The sequence below is a fragment of the Molothrus ater genome, chromosome 35 (genome assembly GCF_012460135.2).
Source record: "Molothrus ater isolate BHLD 08-10-18 breed brown headed cowbird chromosome 35, BPBGC_Mater_1.1, whole genome shotgun sequence".
In the NCBI taxonomy this organism is placed as follows: Eukaryota; Metazoa; Chordata; class Aves; order Passeriformes; family Icteridae; genus Molothrus; species Molothrus ater.
The window spans coordinates 838,696-856,967 of record NC_071662.1 but is presented as its reverse complement, the minus strand read 5'-3'; the positions used below and the strand labels follow the sequence as shown (position 1 = coordinate 856,967).

Sequence of the window (18,272 nt, the reverse complement as noted above, 5' to 3'; positions counted from 1 at the left end):
TGTGGAACCATGGAGACCATTAGGATCCTTAAGGACCTGTGTAATCAAGGGGCCATTATGACACCTGAGGGCATCATGGGAGCAAGGAGCCATTGTGACACTGCAGGGCCCTGTGGAACCAATGGGAACATGAAACAGGTGTGGCTGCCTTGGCCACCCAGGGGTCACCTGACAGGTCTGGCTGACCTTGGAATGTGGAAGGCCACTCCCACCTGCCCCTGAAACACTGGGGCTCTGGGCTTTCCTTTCTATGGAAAAGAACTGTCCATCTTTCAAGGCATCCATGGCCAAAATTAGGATTCCACCTCTAAATTTCTGTGTATCCAAGGATTACTGCCAGACAAAAGCTGCCAGGACAGACAGGTCTGGCTGATCTTTAACTCCTGAGTGCCAGAACTCACCTGTTTTCTAAACACTGGAAAGGGCTCTTGTGCTTTTCTTTGTATGGAAATAATCATCCTTCTCCAGGCACAAATGTCTGAAATTAGGACTCCACATTCATAATTTCAAATATCCAAGGTTGCTCCAAGTAAACCTGCCAGGACAGACAGGTCAGGCTTGCCATGGCCTCTGGTGGTTGCTGTTCATCAGCTCCTGAAACATGGGGGCTCGATAGTTTCCTTCCTATGGAGACCAATGTGACTTTGGGAGCCTTGTGAAATGCAGGGGCCATTGTGACACTGCAGAGCACCATGGATCCAAGGGACCATTGTGACACTGTGGAGCCTCGTGGAACCAAGGACATCATTGTGGCTCTGTTGGGCCACATGGTCCCAAGGGGCCAGAGCAAAGCAGCGGTGTGGGAGTTAGCCCAGCTGTAACTCAGAGTCAGACAGACTTTACCCCAAAAGAATTTGGCATGAGTTTCAAGCCCTGGGAATCATTCGTTTAACTTAGGGTGAGCTTGAAAGGTCTCCAAGAAGCCTTTAGTGTTGTTATGCTCAGTTGTCCAAGTTCTCCTCCCCTATTGGTTACTTGTTTCCCTATAGGGTTATTGTTCTAGAGTGTTCTACCCCCAAGTGTACATGTTGTTGCTCCCCTTTGTCTTGGGTCTTTGGATACTGCCCCTCATACTGTTCTTGACTTCTCCATGTTTATTGTTTTTCACCCTGTTAATAAAGTTCCTTTTAAACAATTTCTTTGATCCTGCTCCTTTTCATTTCCGTCACCCTTGCCCTGAAGTCAGGGAACCAGAGAGGTTTGTCACAGCCACCTTCATTGTGACCTTTGGCGCCCGAACAGGGACCATGACACTCAGGGCTCCCTGTGTCAGTCACGTCAGCTGGGGTTAGCTGATGGATAGGCCAGTGCTCCCCGGGATTTTGGATTGTGCCAGGCCCGGCGGATTCATCGTTGCTTCGAGTGACCTTGCCCAGCATTGACAGGGAAACGACGGTTTCACCTGCATAGGATTGCAGGTGGGTTTGGGGAAATGCAAGACATTTATTGCCCATTTTGCCACTGTGTTTTACAATATGCACCCATGTCCCATAAGTGATTTGGGGTGTTCTAGTGGCTCTTCCCCATAAGGTGGAGAAAGAGAAAAATGGGCAGCCAGATGTCCAAAGTAGAAAGGAGCGTATATGGGTGCTTTGATTCTCACTGATCATGACATAATATTTTCAAAGAACGAATTAAAATCAATCATGAGGTGGATCATTAAAAATTTTCCAGACGCCTCTGCTGACGAAATCCATACCATTGAATTTTGGGACTCAGTGGGAGTTAAATTGTACAACCTTTCGATCAAAAGTGACCCCATTGCATCCCACATGCTCCCCATCTTCCACACCATCCTTGAGACCCCTCACCAGCAAGCAGTGTGTTGAAAACTCAATCCATTGGTCACTCCTAACTTGGCACCTCCCCTCAAACCTGCCTTTCTCAGACCTTCCACGATGGTCCAAGATGGCAATGGCCATGCTGTCTTGGAGTATCATGGCCTGGAGACTCAATATGGAAGGAGCCTGAATGTGGCTCGGGAGCCCAACCATCCTCCCTCCATCTTGGCTCCTCCACTTCCTGCTACCACAGCCTTCTCTTCCGCCCTGAACGAACCTCCAGACTCCACCCCCACAACTGCAGGACACGCCCCCACTGTCAATCATCCTCTCCACCCTGGGCCACACCTCCAGTTAAGGAAGAAGACTGGAAAATAACCTTGAAACTCCTCATTGCCCTGGTATGGTATGGAAGAAGGGGGAAGAATCACAGGTGTCAGCCATTGGTTTACGGGGAAATCAAGGATCTGTGTAGGGCAGCTAAAGACCATAGGAGGGACTTACCTTGTTTTAATGGCCTAAGGAGGGCCATGTTTACAGCACATGTCTTAACCCCCTTTGATGTAAAATATATTATGACCATGTTGTTGTCACCTACAGAATACACCCTGTAGGAAGGGGGATGGAAGTGTTTACTAAATCAATTAATAGCAGACTATGCTAATAATGAGGCAAGGGTGGAATTGACAATCAACCATCCAGCTGGAGAAGGACAACACAGCCTACCAGATGATCAAGCAGCAGGTATCCCCAGAGAAGTATGGGATGATATCAAAGAGATGGCTTTGCAAGCTTTAATCCAGGTATTGGATGGTAGCATCCCAAATTTGGACTACCTTGGGTGGCTGCAGCTAAAGCTTTAGGGCACTCAGACCATCCTGGGTGCCTGTTGAGTAAGCAAACCAATGCTGCCTCCCTCACATTGAGTGGCTGCTCTCAGACACAGAGACCATCAGACACGCCACCTTGCAGAACAGCGATAGAGTTTTTACTCTGGGCACATGGGCATGGCTGTGTAGACTCTGAGGGCATGTGCTGCATGAACCTCTCCAGCCACAGCGAGTCAATCCACAAGAGCATTCAGGTACTGAAGGAAGGGTTCAAGAAGCTTCAAGTAGAAAACAAAGACTGGGTCAATAAACTCTTCCAATCCAAGGGACTGAAGGGTTGGATGATATCTACTAAAACAGGACTATTAATTCTCTTAGTTGTTGTTATTGTATTGTTAATTGTCCCATGTTTGTCTGAATACTTTTAGAAAGTCTTACAAAATTCTTTCAATTCCATCTTTGTTGTAAAACAGAGAGGGGGAAGATACCCAATACAGACTCCTCATGGACTCCTTGGAGGAGAGAATTGTAGGCCAGGATGGCCAAAAAACCTCTCAGAGACTCAATGTGGGAAGGAAAATCCTTAAAAGTACCTAAAAGTATTCTTAAATCCATAAAGTACCTTAAAAACCTTGAGTATCTGAAAGTATTAATGAGCCCCACTGAATGTCAGTACAAAGCTCTCCAGGGACACGTTAAAGCAGATAATTGGGGCCATGATTGCACAAACCTCTCACAGAGTCTGCATCAAAAGGGAAACACCAAGTATCCTAAAATAACTGAAGTACCTTCAACCATTAATGAGCCCACTGAGTGTTGTTACTGACAAAGCCTCTCCAGGGACTAATTACAGCAGATAATTGGAGGCCATGATTGCAGAGACCTCTCAGAGACTCCAAGTAAAAAGCCAAACCCCAAGTCCTTTGAAAAACCTGCAGTCCCTGCAGGGAGCATGAAGGAGCCCCCAGGGCCATTGCTGAGCAAGGCTCCCCAGGGACTCCTTGCAGCAGATCCTTGGGGCCACTGGGATGTGGGCTAGGGGGGGATGCTGAGGGCAGCACAAGGGGCTGACAGTGCCCAGCCTGGCTGGGGCTGTGCCAGGAGGCCCCAGGGCCTCAGGACAAGGTGTCTCCTCCCAGCCCTTGCTGAGACAGGCCCTGCTGTGCCCCAGGCCACCAAGACTTGGCATCTCTTTGTCCCCACCTGTCATCACTGCCTGCAGTTCTCTGCTCTGCCTGGGGACACTTGCTCAGTCGTGTCCCTCTCTGGGACCCATTAAAAGTCCAAGAAAGATTGGAGTTGGATTCTGCCTTGGAGTTCTGCAGAGGTATCTTCAGCTGCCTCTCAGGGACTGATGTCCAGGGCCTGAGCACAAAGCCCCAGAGGCTGATTAAAGTCCTTGTGCTGTGTCTGTGCTGCTGAGTTGGGCTGCGCTCCTGGCCCAGAGGCAGCTCCTGGTCACCAAGAAGAGCTTCAAAAGCACATTTCTCTTGATGAGCAGCTCTTCTGCCAGCCCAGCAGGGCTGGGACGCTGCCTGCAGCCAGCCCGGGCACAGCACAGAGGCACAGAGAGCTTCAATCAGTCAGGGCTGGGAAGGGGCTGAGAAGTGCCTGGGGCACAATCACTGCCAGCCCTTGGCACAGGAACCTCTGGCTGCAGGACAATGCAGCTGCAGCTCCTGGAGCCATCTCCTGCAGCTGGAACATGCCAATGCCTGCAGAGCCTGTGAGTACATTCTCTGCTTGTCTCTTGTGCAGAGCAGCCAGGGGTGCCCAGGGCTGTCCTGCAGAGCAGGGTCCTGCAGCCCAGGGCGCTGTGCTGGGGCAGGGACTCTGCTGCCTGCCAGGGACAGCTCTCAGACAGCCCTGGCAGCTGCTCCCAGCACTGGGGGACAAGATCTGGGTGGAGGGAGACAGCTGGTGAGGCTTGGAAGTGTTCTCCTTGTGTGGGGAGGATGCTGCATTGTTCAGGACTGCTCCTAGCATGGCATTTAACTGCAGAACATTTCCAAGTAGATTATACCGGGAGAACAGCAAAGCCCAGGCCGGAGAAAAGGGAAAATCCTGCTTTTTTAATCTATTGCTCTGGGTTGCCTAGATGGGAAATTGCACATAGATATTCATTTCTCAGTTCAGGCTGAGAAAAATAAAAGTAGATTTTCTCTCATATCTGAATAAATTCAGCAGTGACAGAAATCAGCCCTTAGACGCAGCGTCAGAGCCGCTTTGCCAGCCTCCTCAGGGTTGCTCTGACGTTGCCATCAGAGCCTGCAGAGCCAGAGCTGCCCCTGGGCAGTGCCTGAGCTGGGAGGGCTCTGCAGGGCAGAGCTGAGCCCCCAGGGCTGGGCTGGGCTCTGGCAGCACTGGCAGGGCCCAGCCCCGGGCACAGGGAAGCAGCTGCTGGCAGGGACAGCTCCAGGCAGCAGAGCCCTGGGAAGGAAGTGGGGGGAAAGTGCCCCCAGGCTGTGCTGGGATATTTCAAGTCTTCTCCAAACCAAACTATTCCATGTTTATGTTTTTTACAGATCCCTATGCCAAAGCACCCACAAATGTCCAACAGCAGCTGCATCAGGCACTTCCTCCTGCTGGCATTGGCAGACACACGGCAGCTGCAGCTCCTGCACTTCTGCCTCTTGCTGGGCATCTCCCTGGCTGCCCTCCTGGGCAACGGCCTCATCATCAGCGCCGTAGCCTGCGGCCACCACCTGCACACGCCCATGTTCTTCTTCCTGCTCAACCTGGCCCTCGCTGACCTGGGCTCCATCTGCACCACTGTCCCCAAAGCCATGCACAATTCCCTTTGGGACACCAGGGACATCTCCTACACTGGATGTGCTGCACAAGTATTTTTCTTTCTCTTCTTTATCGCAACAGAGCTTTCTCTGCTGACCATCATGTGCTACGACCGCTACGTGTCCATCTGCAAACCCCTGCACTATGGGACCCTCCTGGGCAGCAGAGCTTGTGCCCACATGGCAGCAGCTGCCTGGGCCAGTGCCTTTCTCTATTCACTGCTGCACACGGCCAATACATTTTCCCTGCCATTGTGCCATGGCAATGCCCTGGGCCAGTTCTTCTGTGAAATCCCTCAGATCCTCAAGCTCTCCTGCTCCAAATCCTATCTCAGGGAATTTGGGCTCATTGTTGTTAGTGGCTGTTTGGTATTTGGCTGTTTTGTGTTCATTTTTTTCTCCTATGTGCAGATCTTCAGGGCTGTGCTGAGGATCCCCTTTGAGCAGGGACGGCACAAAGCCTTTTCCACCTGCCTCCCTCACCTAGCCGTGCTCTCTCTGTTCCTCAGCACTGCAGCATTTGCTCACCTGAAGCCCCCCTCCATGTCCTCCCCATCCCTGGATCTGGCCCTGTCAGTTCTGTACTCAGTGGTGCCTCCAGCCCTGAACCCCCTCATCTACAGCCTGAGGAACCAGGAGCTCAAGGCTGCAGTGTGGAGACTGATGACTTGATGGTTTTGGAAACATTAAACTGCTGGCGAATTTCTTCAAATCACTTGTAATAAAAGTTGTTTTTGATACTTCTTGTTGGTTTCATTTTGGAGGTTCTTTTTCTTTGTTTTACTTTATTAATCTTTTCTGATACTGTTAGATTGGATGTGACCTACACACACGTGATTAGGGTCAAAGAAGAAAATGTTTTTATATTTCATGTTCTCTAGTTTATATACTTTTAAGAAAACATCATTTTAAGTCATTAATTATATCACAATAACTTATTATATTCATTAGAACAAAGCTATGAGTATCAATATATTTGGCAAAAGTTTTACAGAAAATTAATAAGCTATGCATACAAATTTACTTATGCATCTAGTCTACCTAACAAAAATTTACATGTATCTCTTCTAATCTATTTCCATGCTAATGCTTTGTCTCCTTTCTTGCTATGGATACACTCTAAAATCATCAATTGTTATTTCATCTTATACCTCAGCTTTGCTTGTAAGTTAGCTGTCAAGCCCGACTCTATCGTCCACGGAGAAATGTCATTGTTTCTGCCATTTCCCCTTTTGTTTGTCTCCACCTTCCCTGTGATCACAGACTGTGTCAATGAGGGGCTGTGCTCTCGGTGGCTTTAAAGGAACTAAAGGATGTCCCAGCAGAGTTTTCTGCAGAGATGCCCTTTTGTTGCCTTCTCTGGAGCTGCAGCAGCAATGTCTGTGTGCAGAGCTGGGGCAGATCAGTGCTGGCCCAGCAGCTGTGCCCAGCAGCAGCAGCAGCAGCACTTGGTGTTGCCAGTGCTGCTGCCGTGGCCCTGCCCCGCTGCCCTGGTGGCCCTGGTGTTGCTGCAGGGCCTGAGTGCTCTCGGGGCCGGGCACAGCCCTGGGGGTGGCAGTGCCGGGGCTGCAGCAGGGACAGGCCATGTAATATAAATCACCTTTGATAATTCTTTTGGGTTTGGTTGTGGGTTTGTTCTTTTTTTCCCCATGTTTCAGTTTTTTAATATTGTCCACAAAGAAAAGCCATTGGTTTTGCCATTTCCCATTTTGTTTCTCTCCATCTTCCCCATGGCCACAGACTGTGTCAGTGAGGGGTTGGACTCCGTGTGGTTTTAAAGGAAGAAAAGGACCTCCCAGCAAAGTTTTTTCCAGAGATCCCCTTGTGTTCCCTTCTCTGGAGCTGCAGCAGCAACGTCTGTGTGCAGAGCTGGGGGCAGATCAGTGCTGGCACAAAAGCTTTGCTCCTGCTGGCCACCCCATTCCTGATCCAGGCCAGGAGCCATTGGCCTTCTTGCCCACCTGGGCACACTGCTGCCTCATGTCCAGCCTGCTGTCCATCAGTCCCTGCAGGTCCCTTTCTGCCTGGCTGCTCTCCAGACACTCTGTCCCCAGCCTGTAGTGCTGCAGGGGTTGTTGTGGCCAAAGTGCAGGGCCCGGCACTTGGACTTGTTAAACCTCACCGTGTTGGATTCATCCTACCAAGGTTCCTGTGCAGACCACTCCTATGTTCCCTCAGATCAACACTCACATCCAGCTTGGTGACATCTGCAAAGATGTCCTTGGTTCCACGGAGCCCCTCAGTGTCACAATGGCCTTATGGTCACATCAGGCCCTGCACTGTCACACTGGTCTCCTTGGTTCCATGGGTCCCCAAAATGTGAGAATGGACTCCTTGGTTTCATGGGGCTTCACAGTGTCACAATGTTCTCGCTGGTGCTGCAGTTCCACCGTGGCCCTTTGGTTCCACGGGGCCCCAGGGTGTCACAATGGCCACAGAGTGTCCCAATCATCACAAAATGACAGAATCAAATAGGCTGGAAAAGACCTTTGGGATCATCAAGTCCAACCAATGCCCCAATACTGCCTTGTCACCCAAACCATGCCACTGAGTGCCACTGGAGAGAGACAGTGACTCTGCCACCTCCCCCCTGGCCAGCCCATTCCAGTTCCCACTCACCCTTTCTGTGAAGAACTCCTTCCTATTGTCCAGCCTGAGCCTCCCCTGGTGCAGCTTAAGGCTGTGTCTTCTTGTCCTGCCCTCCAGCAGATCCACACTCACACCCAGCTTGGTGCCATCTGCAATTTGTGAATGCTGCACTCGATCCCCTCACCCAGATCATCAGTGAAGATATTAAACAGGACTGGGCCCAGCACAGATCCCTGGGGACAGCACCAGTGCCTGGACACCAGCTGGGTGCAGCACCATCCCCACCACTCTCTGGGCCCAGCCTCCAGCCAGCTCTTAAATCTCCCAGCGAAGAGGGAACCTGCCCAAGCCGTGGGCTGCAGCTTTTCCATGGAATGCTGTCAGAGACAGAGTCAAAGGCTCTGCTGGAATCCAGGCACACAACATCCACAGCCTTTCCCCCATCCACAGGTGGGTCACCTGGGCATAAAAGGAGACCAGGTTGGTTGGGCAGGACCTGCCACGCCTAAATCCACGCTGGCTGGCTCTGATCCCTGGGCCATCCTGTGGGTGCCCTGTGATGGCACTCAAGGTGATCTGTTCCATAACCTTGCCAGGCACCCAGGTCAGGCTGATAGGCCTGGAGTTCCCCAGCTCCTCCTTCCAGCCCTTCCTGGGGATGGGCTCACACTGGCACCTCCAGTGCTCTGGGCCCTCCCTGCTGAGCCAGCACTGATGGTAAATGATGGAGAGCAGCTTGGGGAGCTCATCCACAGCTCCCTCATCCCCCTGGGATGGATCCCATCTGATCCCATACACCTGTGAGCATCTGAGTGTCTCAGCAGGTCCCCAGCTGCTTCCTCCTGGATTCCAGGGGGCTGTTCTGCTCCCTGTGCCCATCTACCAGCTCAGGAGAACACTTGTCCTGAGGACAACCTGTCCTAATATTGAAAATTGGGACAAACAAGGTGTTAAGTAGCTCAGCCTTTTCTTTATCTTCCTTTACTATATTCTCCACTGCATCCAATAAAGAATAGAGTTCTCCTTATCCCACATTTTGCAATTAATTTATTTATAGACACATTTTCTATTATTTTTCACACAAGTGGACAGGTTAAACTCTAATTGAGGTTTCACCTCTTTCCTTTTCTTTCTGCATAAGCTAATAACATCCTTAAACACTGCCTAAGTTTCCTGACCTTGTGTCCAGAGGTGATGCTCACGCTTCCTTCCGTTGACTTCCCACCAAAGCTCCATGGGCAGCCAGGCCAGTCATTTTCATCACCAGCTCATCTTTTGCCACACTGGGACAGGCTGCTCTTCCCCCTTAAGATAACCTTCTTGAAATGTGTGTCCTTCCTGGACCCCTTTGATTTAAAGGGCTGTTTCTTTTTAAAAAAGTCAGTACCTGATTTTATATTCCCCAAATCAGCATTCTAAACAGGCCAAAGTCTGCCCTTCCTAATTCCAGTGCGGAAGTTTTGTTGCTTCCCCTCCTTCTTTCGCAGAACATTGAAAACTTGATTATTTCATGGTCACTGTGCCCCAGGCAGCCTCTGAGCCCCACATCTGCCCCCAGCCCTTCTCTGTTTGTGAACAGCAGCAGACAAAGCTTTCCTTGGCAGTGGGAGTGTTACCAAAAATTCAGTAAAACAGAAAACTCCTTAACACCAGTGTAGCATTAAGAAGCAGCATTCTTTTTTCAGCTGGATGCATGGGGGAGAGCTCCTCCCAAAGCTGTGCAGGCTGAGTACAGGAAAGTTTCTGTTTATTTCTATATTTTGCACACACATTCATTGATTGTCCTGGACTAAACATACAGATGATAATCATTTCCCCAAAATCATTAGCATATTCCCCCTTCCCCTGTACCCATGTGTTCTTCTGTCCTGGGGGTCTCTCTGGTGGTCCCTGGTGGTCGTGGACCCCAATGTTCCAGTGGGCCTGGCTGAGCTGGCAGGACCCTGAGGCTGCTGAACTTCCAGTTCCCCTTCTCACACAATGGGCCTTGTGTGGTTTCCATGGGCCTGGGGATGTGGAGAACAAGCTCCAGGTGTCAGCTCACCTTGTGTAGGGAATTGATCATCTGGTAACATGAGGTCACAGAGTAGGGTATAATATCACAGAATGAGATATATGAGGTCATTGAGCAGCTATGGCATCATAGACTGCCTCTGTGACATCACAGAGCCAGCTGTGACATCACAGGGCAGAGGTCTGACATCACAGAGGCAGTCTATGACATCACAAAGTTGGCTGTGACATCAGAGACCAGCTGTGTGACATTAGAGAAGGGGCTGAAAGCTCACAGTGCAGGCTGTGATATCCCAGAGGGGCTGTGTGACATCCCAGCAGGGCTGTGTCAGGTCACTGGGTTGGTCACTCTGCCCCAGCTCCCCCTCACAGTTTCTCCCAACAAGTCCAATGCTGTCCATGCCCAGCGGGGTCCCTGTCCCCCGGGATCCCCCCGGCCCACCTGGAGCCACAGCCTCCAGAAAAGGATGTTCCACAGGATCCACCCCAGAGCCTGACATGGGGACAAGGGGCCAGGGCTGTGTGACCAGGACATCAAGGGCATGGATTATCCAGGTCACTGTGGCCTGGTTTGGGTTGGCCAGGGCAGGAAAGATGTCTGGCAGCTGGAGCAGGGTCTGGGAAGGGCCTCCAAGGTGGGGCTGGAGCCCCTGGGCTGTGAGCAGAGGCTGAGGGAGCTGGGCTTGTCCAGCCCAGAGCAGGGAAGGCTGGCAGTGCCAGCGAGGAGGGGATGGAGAACACAGAGCCAGGCTCTTCACCGGGGGCCTGGTGGGAGACAAAAGCCAATGGGTGGAAGGGGAAAGAGGGGAGATCAGCCAGGACAGGAGGAGATGAAATGAGTCAGGCTGGTTTCAGCATTTCCTCAACACCAAGAGCAGCCTGACCTCCCTTCTCCATCCACCACTGACAGCTTTGCAAATCAGGAATTGTTGGAGCTGTTTTGCCCCCACTCCAGGGCGAGCATCCTGATACAAGAAATTAATTGTGTTTATGTCTTTCACAGAACCATGTTTGTCCAGAATTACTTTTAGTATGGAAGTTACTTGTGGATGGTGGACTCATCAGATGCTGCTGGGACATTGTACATAGCTCAGGGAAGAGCATGATTGTTATTAAATTGTGTCAACCATGGTCTGTTGGCCATGAAGAGAAACTTTCTGTGCCTCTGAGTCTCACCAGTTCCTGACCCCCAAAGGACACAAACCTGATGAGCTGTGGTTCCCACTCCAGTGGCTGCACTTGCACCTCCCTCCATCCCCAGAGCAGAGCTCCCTTGTCCCAGAAAGTCCCTGGCAAAGGAGGGATGAAGGAAACAGGACAGGCTGTGGGGATCAGAGGCAGGGCATGGCCAGGGATTTGGGGTGGTTGTGAGCCCAGGGCAGGACCCGGCCCTTGGCCTTGGTGAACCTCATCGTATTGTCCTGGGCCCTTGGCTCCAGCCTGTCCAGATCCCTCTGCAGAGCTTCCTGCCCTCCAGCACAGCCACACTCCCACCCAGCTTGGGCTCACCTGGGAACTGACTGAGGGTGCCCTCGATGGCCTCATCCAGATCAGCAGTAAAGAGATTGAATTGGTCTGTCCGCAGTCCTGAGCCCTGGGGACACCCCTGGATGTGAGTCCATTCCTCAGCTGCTCTGAGTGCCAGGGGGTGGGTGAAGGAAATGGTGGGGAGGGGATAAGGACAAAGTGTGATTGATTGTCAGCCATGAAGGGTCTTGATTTTCATATCTGTTCAGAGTGCATGAGGAGGTGCTGGGGGCCAATATCTATTGGACATTGCTGATATCAATCTATAAACAGGAAAAGAAAACTTCAACAGGCAAAACAATTCTCTCCGCATTATTTTCAATATAGCATATTCACTTTGAATACACTTCTGAAATGTCTATTTAAATACAGAACAATTGAAAACTTAAATTATTCCCATGGGCTTTTCTTGTTCAGGTGTTTCAAACCAATATTTATGAGCTTTTCTCACTGAATTCCTGAACTGAAGAGCTCAAAAAAGACAAGGTCTCTGGAGGAGTAAAATTCATCAGCAGCCTCCGAGTGGCTGAGGATCAATGCCCATCAGAGCAGCAATGAACAGAAATGGGCACAGCTTTGTGGCTGACCCAGCTCTGGGATGGACCCTGGGCCTGGAGCAGGAGCAGCTCTTGAGGGCACCAAGGCCGGGGCTCTTGTGCTGCCCTGGGCAGATGGGATGGCAGCAGGGGCTGCAGAGCTCTCTGCACCTCAGGCCGAGGGGAGCAGGGCAGCCAGGGAGCCTCCTTTGGCCTTGGCCAAGCACCTTCCCCCATGGCTGGGGCTGAGTCCTGTGGCAGCTGCAGCTGCTGCTGTGGCCTTGGCAGGGGCTGAGGCCGTGGGGCCAGTGCCCAGAGCAGCCTGGCCTGAGCAGAGCTGTGGGGCCAGAGCTGGCTGGGCTGGGCTGGGCTCAGAGAGGCCCTTGGTGCTGCCCAGAGCCCAGGGCAGCTGGCAGAGCTTGCAGGGAGCTGGGCCGGGCTCCGAGAGCCTGGCCCAGAAACCATCAGTGTCCATCTCAGCCTGGCTGAGCGTGCAGGGGCAGGACTCAGGCCAGGCCTTGTGGGGCAGGGCCAGCGCCTGTGCAAGGCATTGCAAACAGGCAAGTGGCCCAGAGAGGAGGCTGCTCTGTGCCCTTGGTGGCATGGACAGAGCAGGGAGGGGGTCCAGGACATTTGTCAGTGCCAGCCTCTGTGCCCATGCATTGGCAGCCCTGGCTGCTGAGCCCAGCTTTGGCCTGGGCTGAGTTTGGCTGTGGCCCAGCTCCATCCTGCTGCGGGGCTCAGGGCCTGTTCCCGGCCATGGCCAGCCCTGGCTGCCTCTCTGCTGGCCCAGAGGCCGGCAGAGCCCAGGGCAGGGCTGTCTGTGCAGCCCCACAGGTGCCACGGTCTCTGCAGGAGCTGGCAGAGGCTGCCCAGCAGGGAGGCCATGGGGCACAGAGCCCCAAGGCTGCTGTGGGCACCACGGCACAGGGGCCGTTCCCAGCCGCAATGCTCCTGGCCTGGGCTGGGCCTGCCCAGGGGCTGGGCCACCATGGCTGGGACAGCACAGGGCCACAAAGGGGCCACGCAGCCGCTGCCGGGGCTGACAGCAAGGCCAGGCACACACAAGCAATTGCTGAGCATGGCCTGCACTGGCCAGGCCTGGCTGTGCCAAAGGCAGAGCTCAGCTGCCCTTGGGGGCTGCAGCAACACTCCAGAGCCCAAAGAGCCTCCATGGCTGGGCTGGAGACCAAGGCTGCAGCAGGGAAATGCAGGGCTGCTGCGGGATGGGGAGGCCATTGAATTCCAGCACACACCTCAGCTCTCTGATGATCCTGGCACCATGCTGGGCCCTGTTTCAGACTGGAGCAGAGCAGATGTTGATGGGACAGGAACCCTGCGGGGCTGTCAGGGCCCTGCAGCTTGCAAGGTGCTCTGCTCTCCCTCAGGTGCTCTCGGAGAGATCCAATCCCAGCTGGGCAGCTCAGGGCACAAGTGGCACAGCCTGTCCATGGGCACACAGCTGATGTCTGCCTGGAAGGGGCACAGGTGTTAATACTTGTTGGTTTGATAATATACAAGCAAATCTTTATTATCTGGGTCATTTGATTACTTTTTAAGAAATGGCCAAGTTTTCCCACAAGGAACAGGAATTTCCTGGAGGTGTACTGCTGGCAGGGGGAGAAACATTGATCTTGCCTTCTACTGGTGTCACCAATATTCTGTTCATTGTTTTCTCTCCCTCTTCCTTCAGGTATTTACAGGTCTCTTGTTTAAATGTCAATGTCAAAGGACATCTCTTCATTTAGAGTAGGTGGATCTATGTGCTTCCTACTGCTCTTTGATTTCCTTCTCCGGGTGCTCTCTGGTAATTCATATGCTTCTCAACCAACTGGTTTCATGCTATGAGCAACAGGAAGTTGCCCAGTTTCCTGATGTTCAAAAAAAACTTTATTAGTCAACATCTTATTTGCATTTCCATCTTATACAGAATTACCTTTTCCTTTATCTTTGTGTGAAGTTGTTCGTGTATGGACATCCCTTGGGGATGGTGGACATGTCAGATGCTGCTGGGACATCCCAGAGAGCTGAGGGAAGGGCTTTGATGGTTATTAAATTGTTCAAATGTTCTTCTTGTGTTTGTTGGCAAGAAACCTTTCTGTGCCTCTGAGTGTCACCAGGCCCTGAGCCCAAAGGACACAAACCTGATGAGTTGTGGTTCCCACTGCAGGGGCTGCACTTGGACATTGGCTCTGCACAGGAGAGCTCTTCATCCCCTTTCTCTCCTTTTCTCCCTCTGGGCATGGAGGGAGCTCCTGACTTCAGCCTGTGACTCATGTGTGCAAAGAGCAAATCTGGTCAGAATCGGGGCAGGGAGGGCTTGGGGGGACCTTGGGATCTGTGCTGGGCACAGAAGGTGTTTTCCATTGCTCTGAGACTGTCTGCTGTGCAAAGTGGATTTAATATCCAGCAGAGGAATGACTTTGGCATTTGATGGAGCTGTGCCTTCCCTTGGCTTTGTTGACTGACAAGAAATGAACATCCCTCTGTGTCTCGGGCAGCTCCTACTGCAAGGAAATCAGGTGGGAATTGGAGCCAAAGAGCTGAAAGCTGCAGGTGCAGCCTGGGCTGGAGGGAGCTCAGATTTGCACAAGGCTGCTCTGAGTGCCAGGGCTTGGATGGGGGAAATGGTGGGGTGGGGGTAGGGACAGAGTCTGATTGATTGTCAGCCAGGAAGGGTCTTGATTTTCATATCCATTCCAACTGCATGAGGAGGTACTTGGATTCAGTGTCAATTGGAGATTGCACATATCGATTTATGAATAGGAAAAAATCCTTAACAGGACCTAAAAAATGTTTTCTCACTGTCTTTTTAAATGTAATGCATTCACTTTGAACACACTAATGAATTCTGTCAAATTAACCACAAAAGATTTGAACACTTAATTTATTCCCAGAGGCTTGGCTTGTTAAGGTGTTCTGAATGTTCATGAGCCCTGGGACACTGAATTCCTGCACTGAAGAGCTGAAGGCTGAACAAGTGACTTGGAAAATTAAATCAAATGATTCCCAGAGGCTTGGCTTGTTCAGGTGTTCTGAATGTTCATGAGCCCTGGGACACTGAATTCCTGCACTGAAGAGCTGAAGGCTGAACAAGCCTCTGGAGCAGTGAAATTCAGCAGCAGCCTCCAAGTTGCTGAGGATGTCAGCAGCCCCCAGTGAGGCCATCCCTGCCCAGAGACCGTGGGGGAATGGGCAGACAAGGAGAGCGTCCCTGGGGCTGGGGCAGCACAACTCAGAGGCACCAGCGGCTCCAGCTGGGCAATGGAGTGTGGAATGTGGCTGGGAAAGCGCTGCCTGGGCTTTGCCAAGCAGGACACACAAGCTCTGACCCTCCATCTGGAAACAATTCTCTCACGGAGACATTTTAAAGGAATTACATTTGTTTGTGTCCTCTGAGTGGGACACACTGGAGAAATTCTGACAAGAGATCCTCAGGAGCTCAAAAGATCTAAACAGCCTTTACTAGTAATATGAGAAAATTATGGAAGCTTGGCAAATGGTTTGATATGACATTCAATGAAAAACAAAAACCACTTATCAAAGCTTTAAATTGGACCATTTACCTTCACAAACTCTAAGCCTGTTCAGTTTTAACTTACTCAAGATTTGCAAGAGAACAGAAATAGAAGAAATAGACACAGACAGAGAAAAACAAAAAATATACAGAGAAGCACACACACAGCTACCTACTCCTGAATTCCAGCAGTGTTCAGATGGAAATTCCAAGAGGAGGTAGGGTCAAGATGTGTACTCGCCTTGTGGTCAGCCTTCAATACCCCTTGGTCTTCCTGGGCCCTTCCCCCGGGTGGGACTTGGGCTCATTTGGTCCCTCAGGAGCTGGGCTGGGGCTGCAGAGGTGGCTGTGGAGCATTGCCTGTGCTGTGCCAGGGACTGGCAGCCACTGCTGGGCTGGGATAGAGGCTCTGGGGGGATTGGGGTTCCAGGGCAGGGCAGTGCTGGGGCTCCAGGGCAGGGCAAGGCTGAACCTGCCCCTTCCTCCCCCACACATGAACTGTTTTGACCCAACAATCTTCTCCAGTCTGTCACAATAGGGAATGTTGTAGGTGAAATCCCAATTCTGGCCATGGGCACCTGGCTGAGAAGGATAGTTCTTTCCCATAGGAATGAAAGCGTGGAGCTCCAGGGTTTCAGCAGCAGATGAGAAGAGCCCCTCAACATGCCATGGCCAGCTAGACCAGTCAGGTAGTCCCTGGGAGGCCAAACCAGCCAGACCTGTTCCATGTTCCCTTGGCTTTATGGTGCCCCATAATGTCTTAATGGTGCCTTAACTCCATGGGATCCAGCAGTGTCACAATGGACCCTTGGTTCAATGGGGTTCTACAGCGTTGCAGTGGGTCCAAGTTTCCAGAAGGCCCTGCAGTGTCACAATGGACTTTTGAACTGTGAGGGTTTTTGGTGTCACAATAGTCTCCTTTGGCTCCACAATGTCACAATGGACATTGATGACAAGGAGCCCCTCTGTGTCACCGTGGAACTTTGGTTCCATGCAGCCGTGCAGTGTCACAATGGTCTCTTTTGGTTCCCAGTGTCACAATGGACCACTGATGACACCAGGCCCTGCAATGTCACAATGGACATTTGGTTCCATGTAGCCCTGCAGTGTCATGAAGGCCTCTTGGTTTCATGAGGCCCCACAGTATCACAATGGTCCTCTGGGGTGTGTGGGGACCCCCAGGGTCACCATGGTCTCACTGGTTCCATGAGGCCTCACAGTGTCACAATGCTTTGCCTATTTCATGGGGCCTCATAGTGTCACGATGGTCTCCAGGATTCCATGAGCCCCCTCAGTGTCACAATGGTCTCCTTGGTTCCATGGTGCCCCACAGTGTCATAATGGCCCCTTGGCTCCATGAGGTCATGAAGTGTCTTAATGGTGTCTCCATGGTTCCATGAGGCCTTGCAATGTCACAATGGACCTTTGGCTCCATGGGGGTCTCGCAGTGTCACAATGGCCCCTTGGTCCCATGACACCTCAAGGTGTCACAATGGTCTCCACGGTTCCATGAGGTCCCATGGTGTCACAGTGGACCCTTGGTCTGATGGGGCCTCTCAGTGTCACAATGATCCCGACATTCCTTGGAGCCACACAGCGTCAGTACAGTCCCTTTGGTTCCATGAGGCCCAGCAATGTCACAGTGTTCTCCATGGTTCCATGAGGCACCACAGTGTCACAATGGTCCCTTGGTGTCACAGGGCCCCACAGTGTCACAATGCTCCCTTGGTTCCATGGGCCCTGTGCTGCTGCATTCCCCCCTCCCCTTCTCAGGCCACCCTGCCAGCTGAGAAATGCTCCTTGGGGCTCGGCCTTGGCCAACAGCCCCTGGGCTCAGCTCCTCTGCAGCTCATCACAAACACTGTCTGCTCCAGGCACTGCTGCTGCCCAACCAGCTCCTGCTTTCTGTAGCAGCAGCCCTGGGAACTGGTTTTGTTCCCTCAGTGGCACAACATCCCTGTTCTCACCCTGCCAAAGAAAGCTGTTGATGCCAAGTGCGGCCAGGATGAACCATTGCTGGGACTGAAGCCCCTCTCTTGGGGCCCTATAAACAGCGCTCCAAAAGGGGCCCTTGGAGCTCTCTTGGGCCAGCGACTCCCTCTGAGTGGGGCCTCTCCCAACCGGGAACTCTCCCGTTTGCTGCACTCGGGGATCTCCAACAACGACGGAGCCTGGGCCGATCCCCCCATTCCTCCAGGCTCAACCCTTGGCCTGCTGGGGCGATGCCAAAGGATCCACAGGGAGCATTTCCTGCCCTCAGGGGAATTGCTCACAGGTGCCTTGCACTGACTCTTTGTGTCTGTGTGCACACAGGAGTGCCCGTGCTGGGGAAATGTGGCAGAAATGCTGCTCTCTGAGGGGTTTGAGTGCCTTGGATAGCTGAGTCAGTCAGATATCCAGATATCAGTAAGGTAAAGTCACAAGGTCTAAACTAAGTTAAATGCTCCTAAGAGTTGTTCTTTTACTCAGTTGTTAAGTTATTAGCTAAGTTAAATATTGTTAAATGTTATTCGTCTGTTAAATTGCAAAGTCATAGGTTATAAGTTAGGTTAAATACTGTTAAGTGCTGTCCTTTTGCTAAATTGTGAAGTTGAAGGTATCAGTTAATGTTAAGGTATCAGTTTAGTCCTGTTAATTTTGAGCTCTGTTAACCTATTGGGCCGTATTCCTTTTATCCTTGTACTCAC

General features: G+C 51.8%; 1 protein-coding gene and 1 pseudogene across 1 annotated transcript; both read left to right on the top strand.

The window, feature by feature from the left end:
- LOC118700713 (zinc finger protein 271-like) overlaps positions 1 to 18,272 on the top strand; it is a 342,045-nt pseudogene that overhangs the window by 268,912 nt on the left and 54,861 nt on the right.
- Positions 5,161 to 6,075, top strand: LOC118700732 (olfactory receptor 14J1-like). The gene has a single exon (XM_036405324.1). The coding sequence runs from the start codon at positions 5,161 to 5,163 to the stop codon at positions 6,073 to 6,075; it is 915 nt and encodes a 304-aa protein (XP_036261217.1).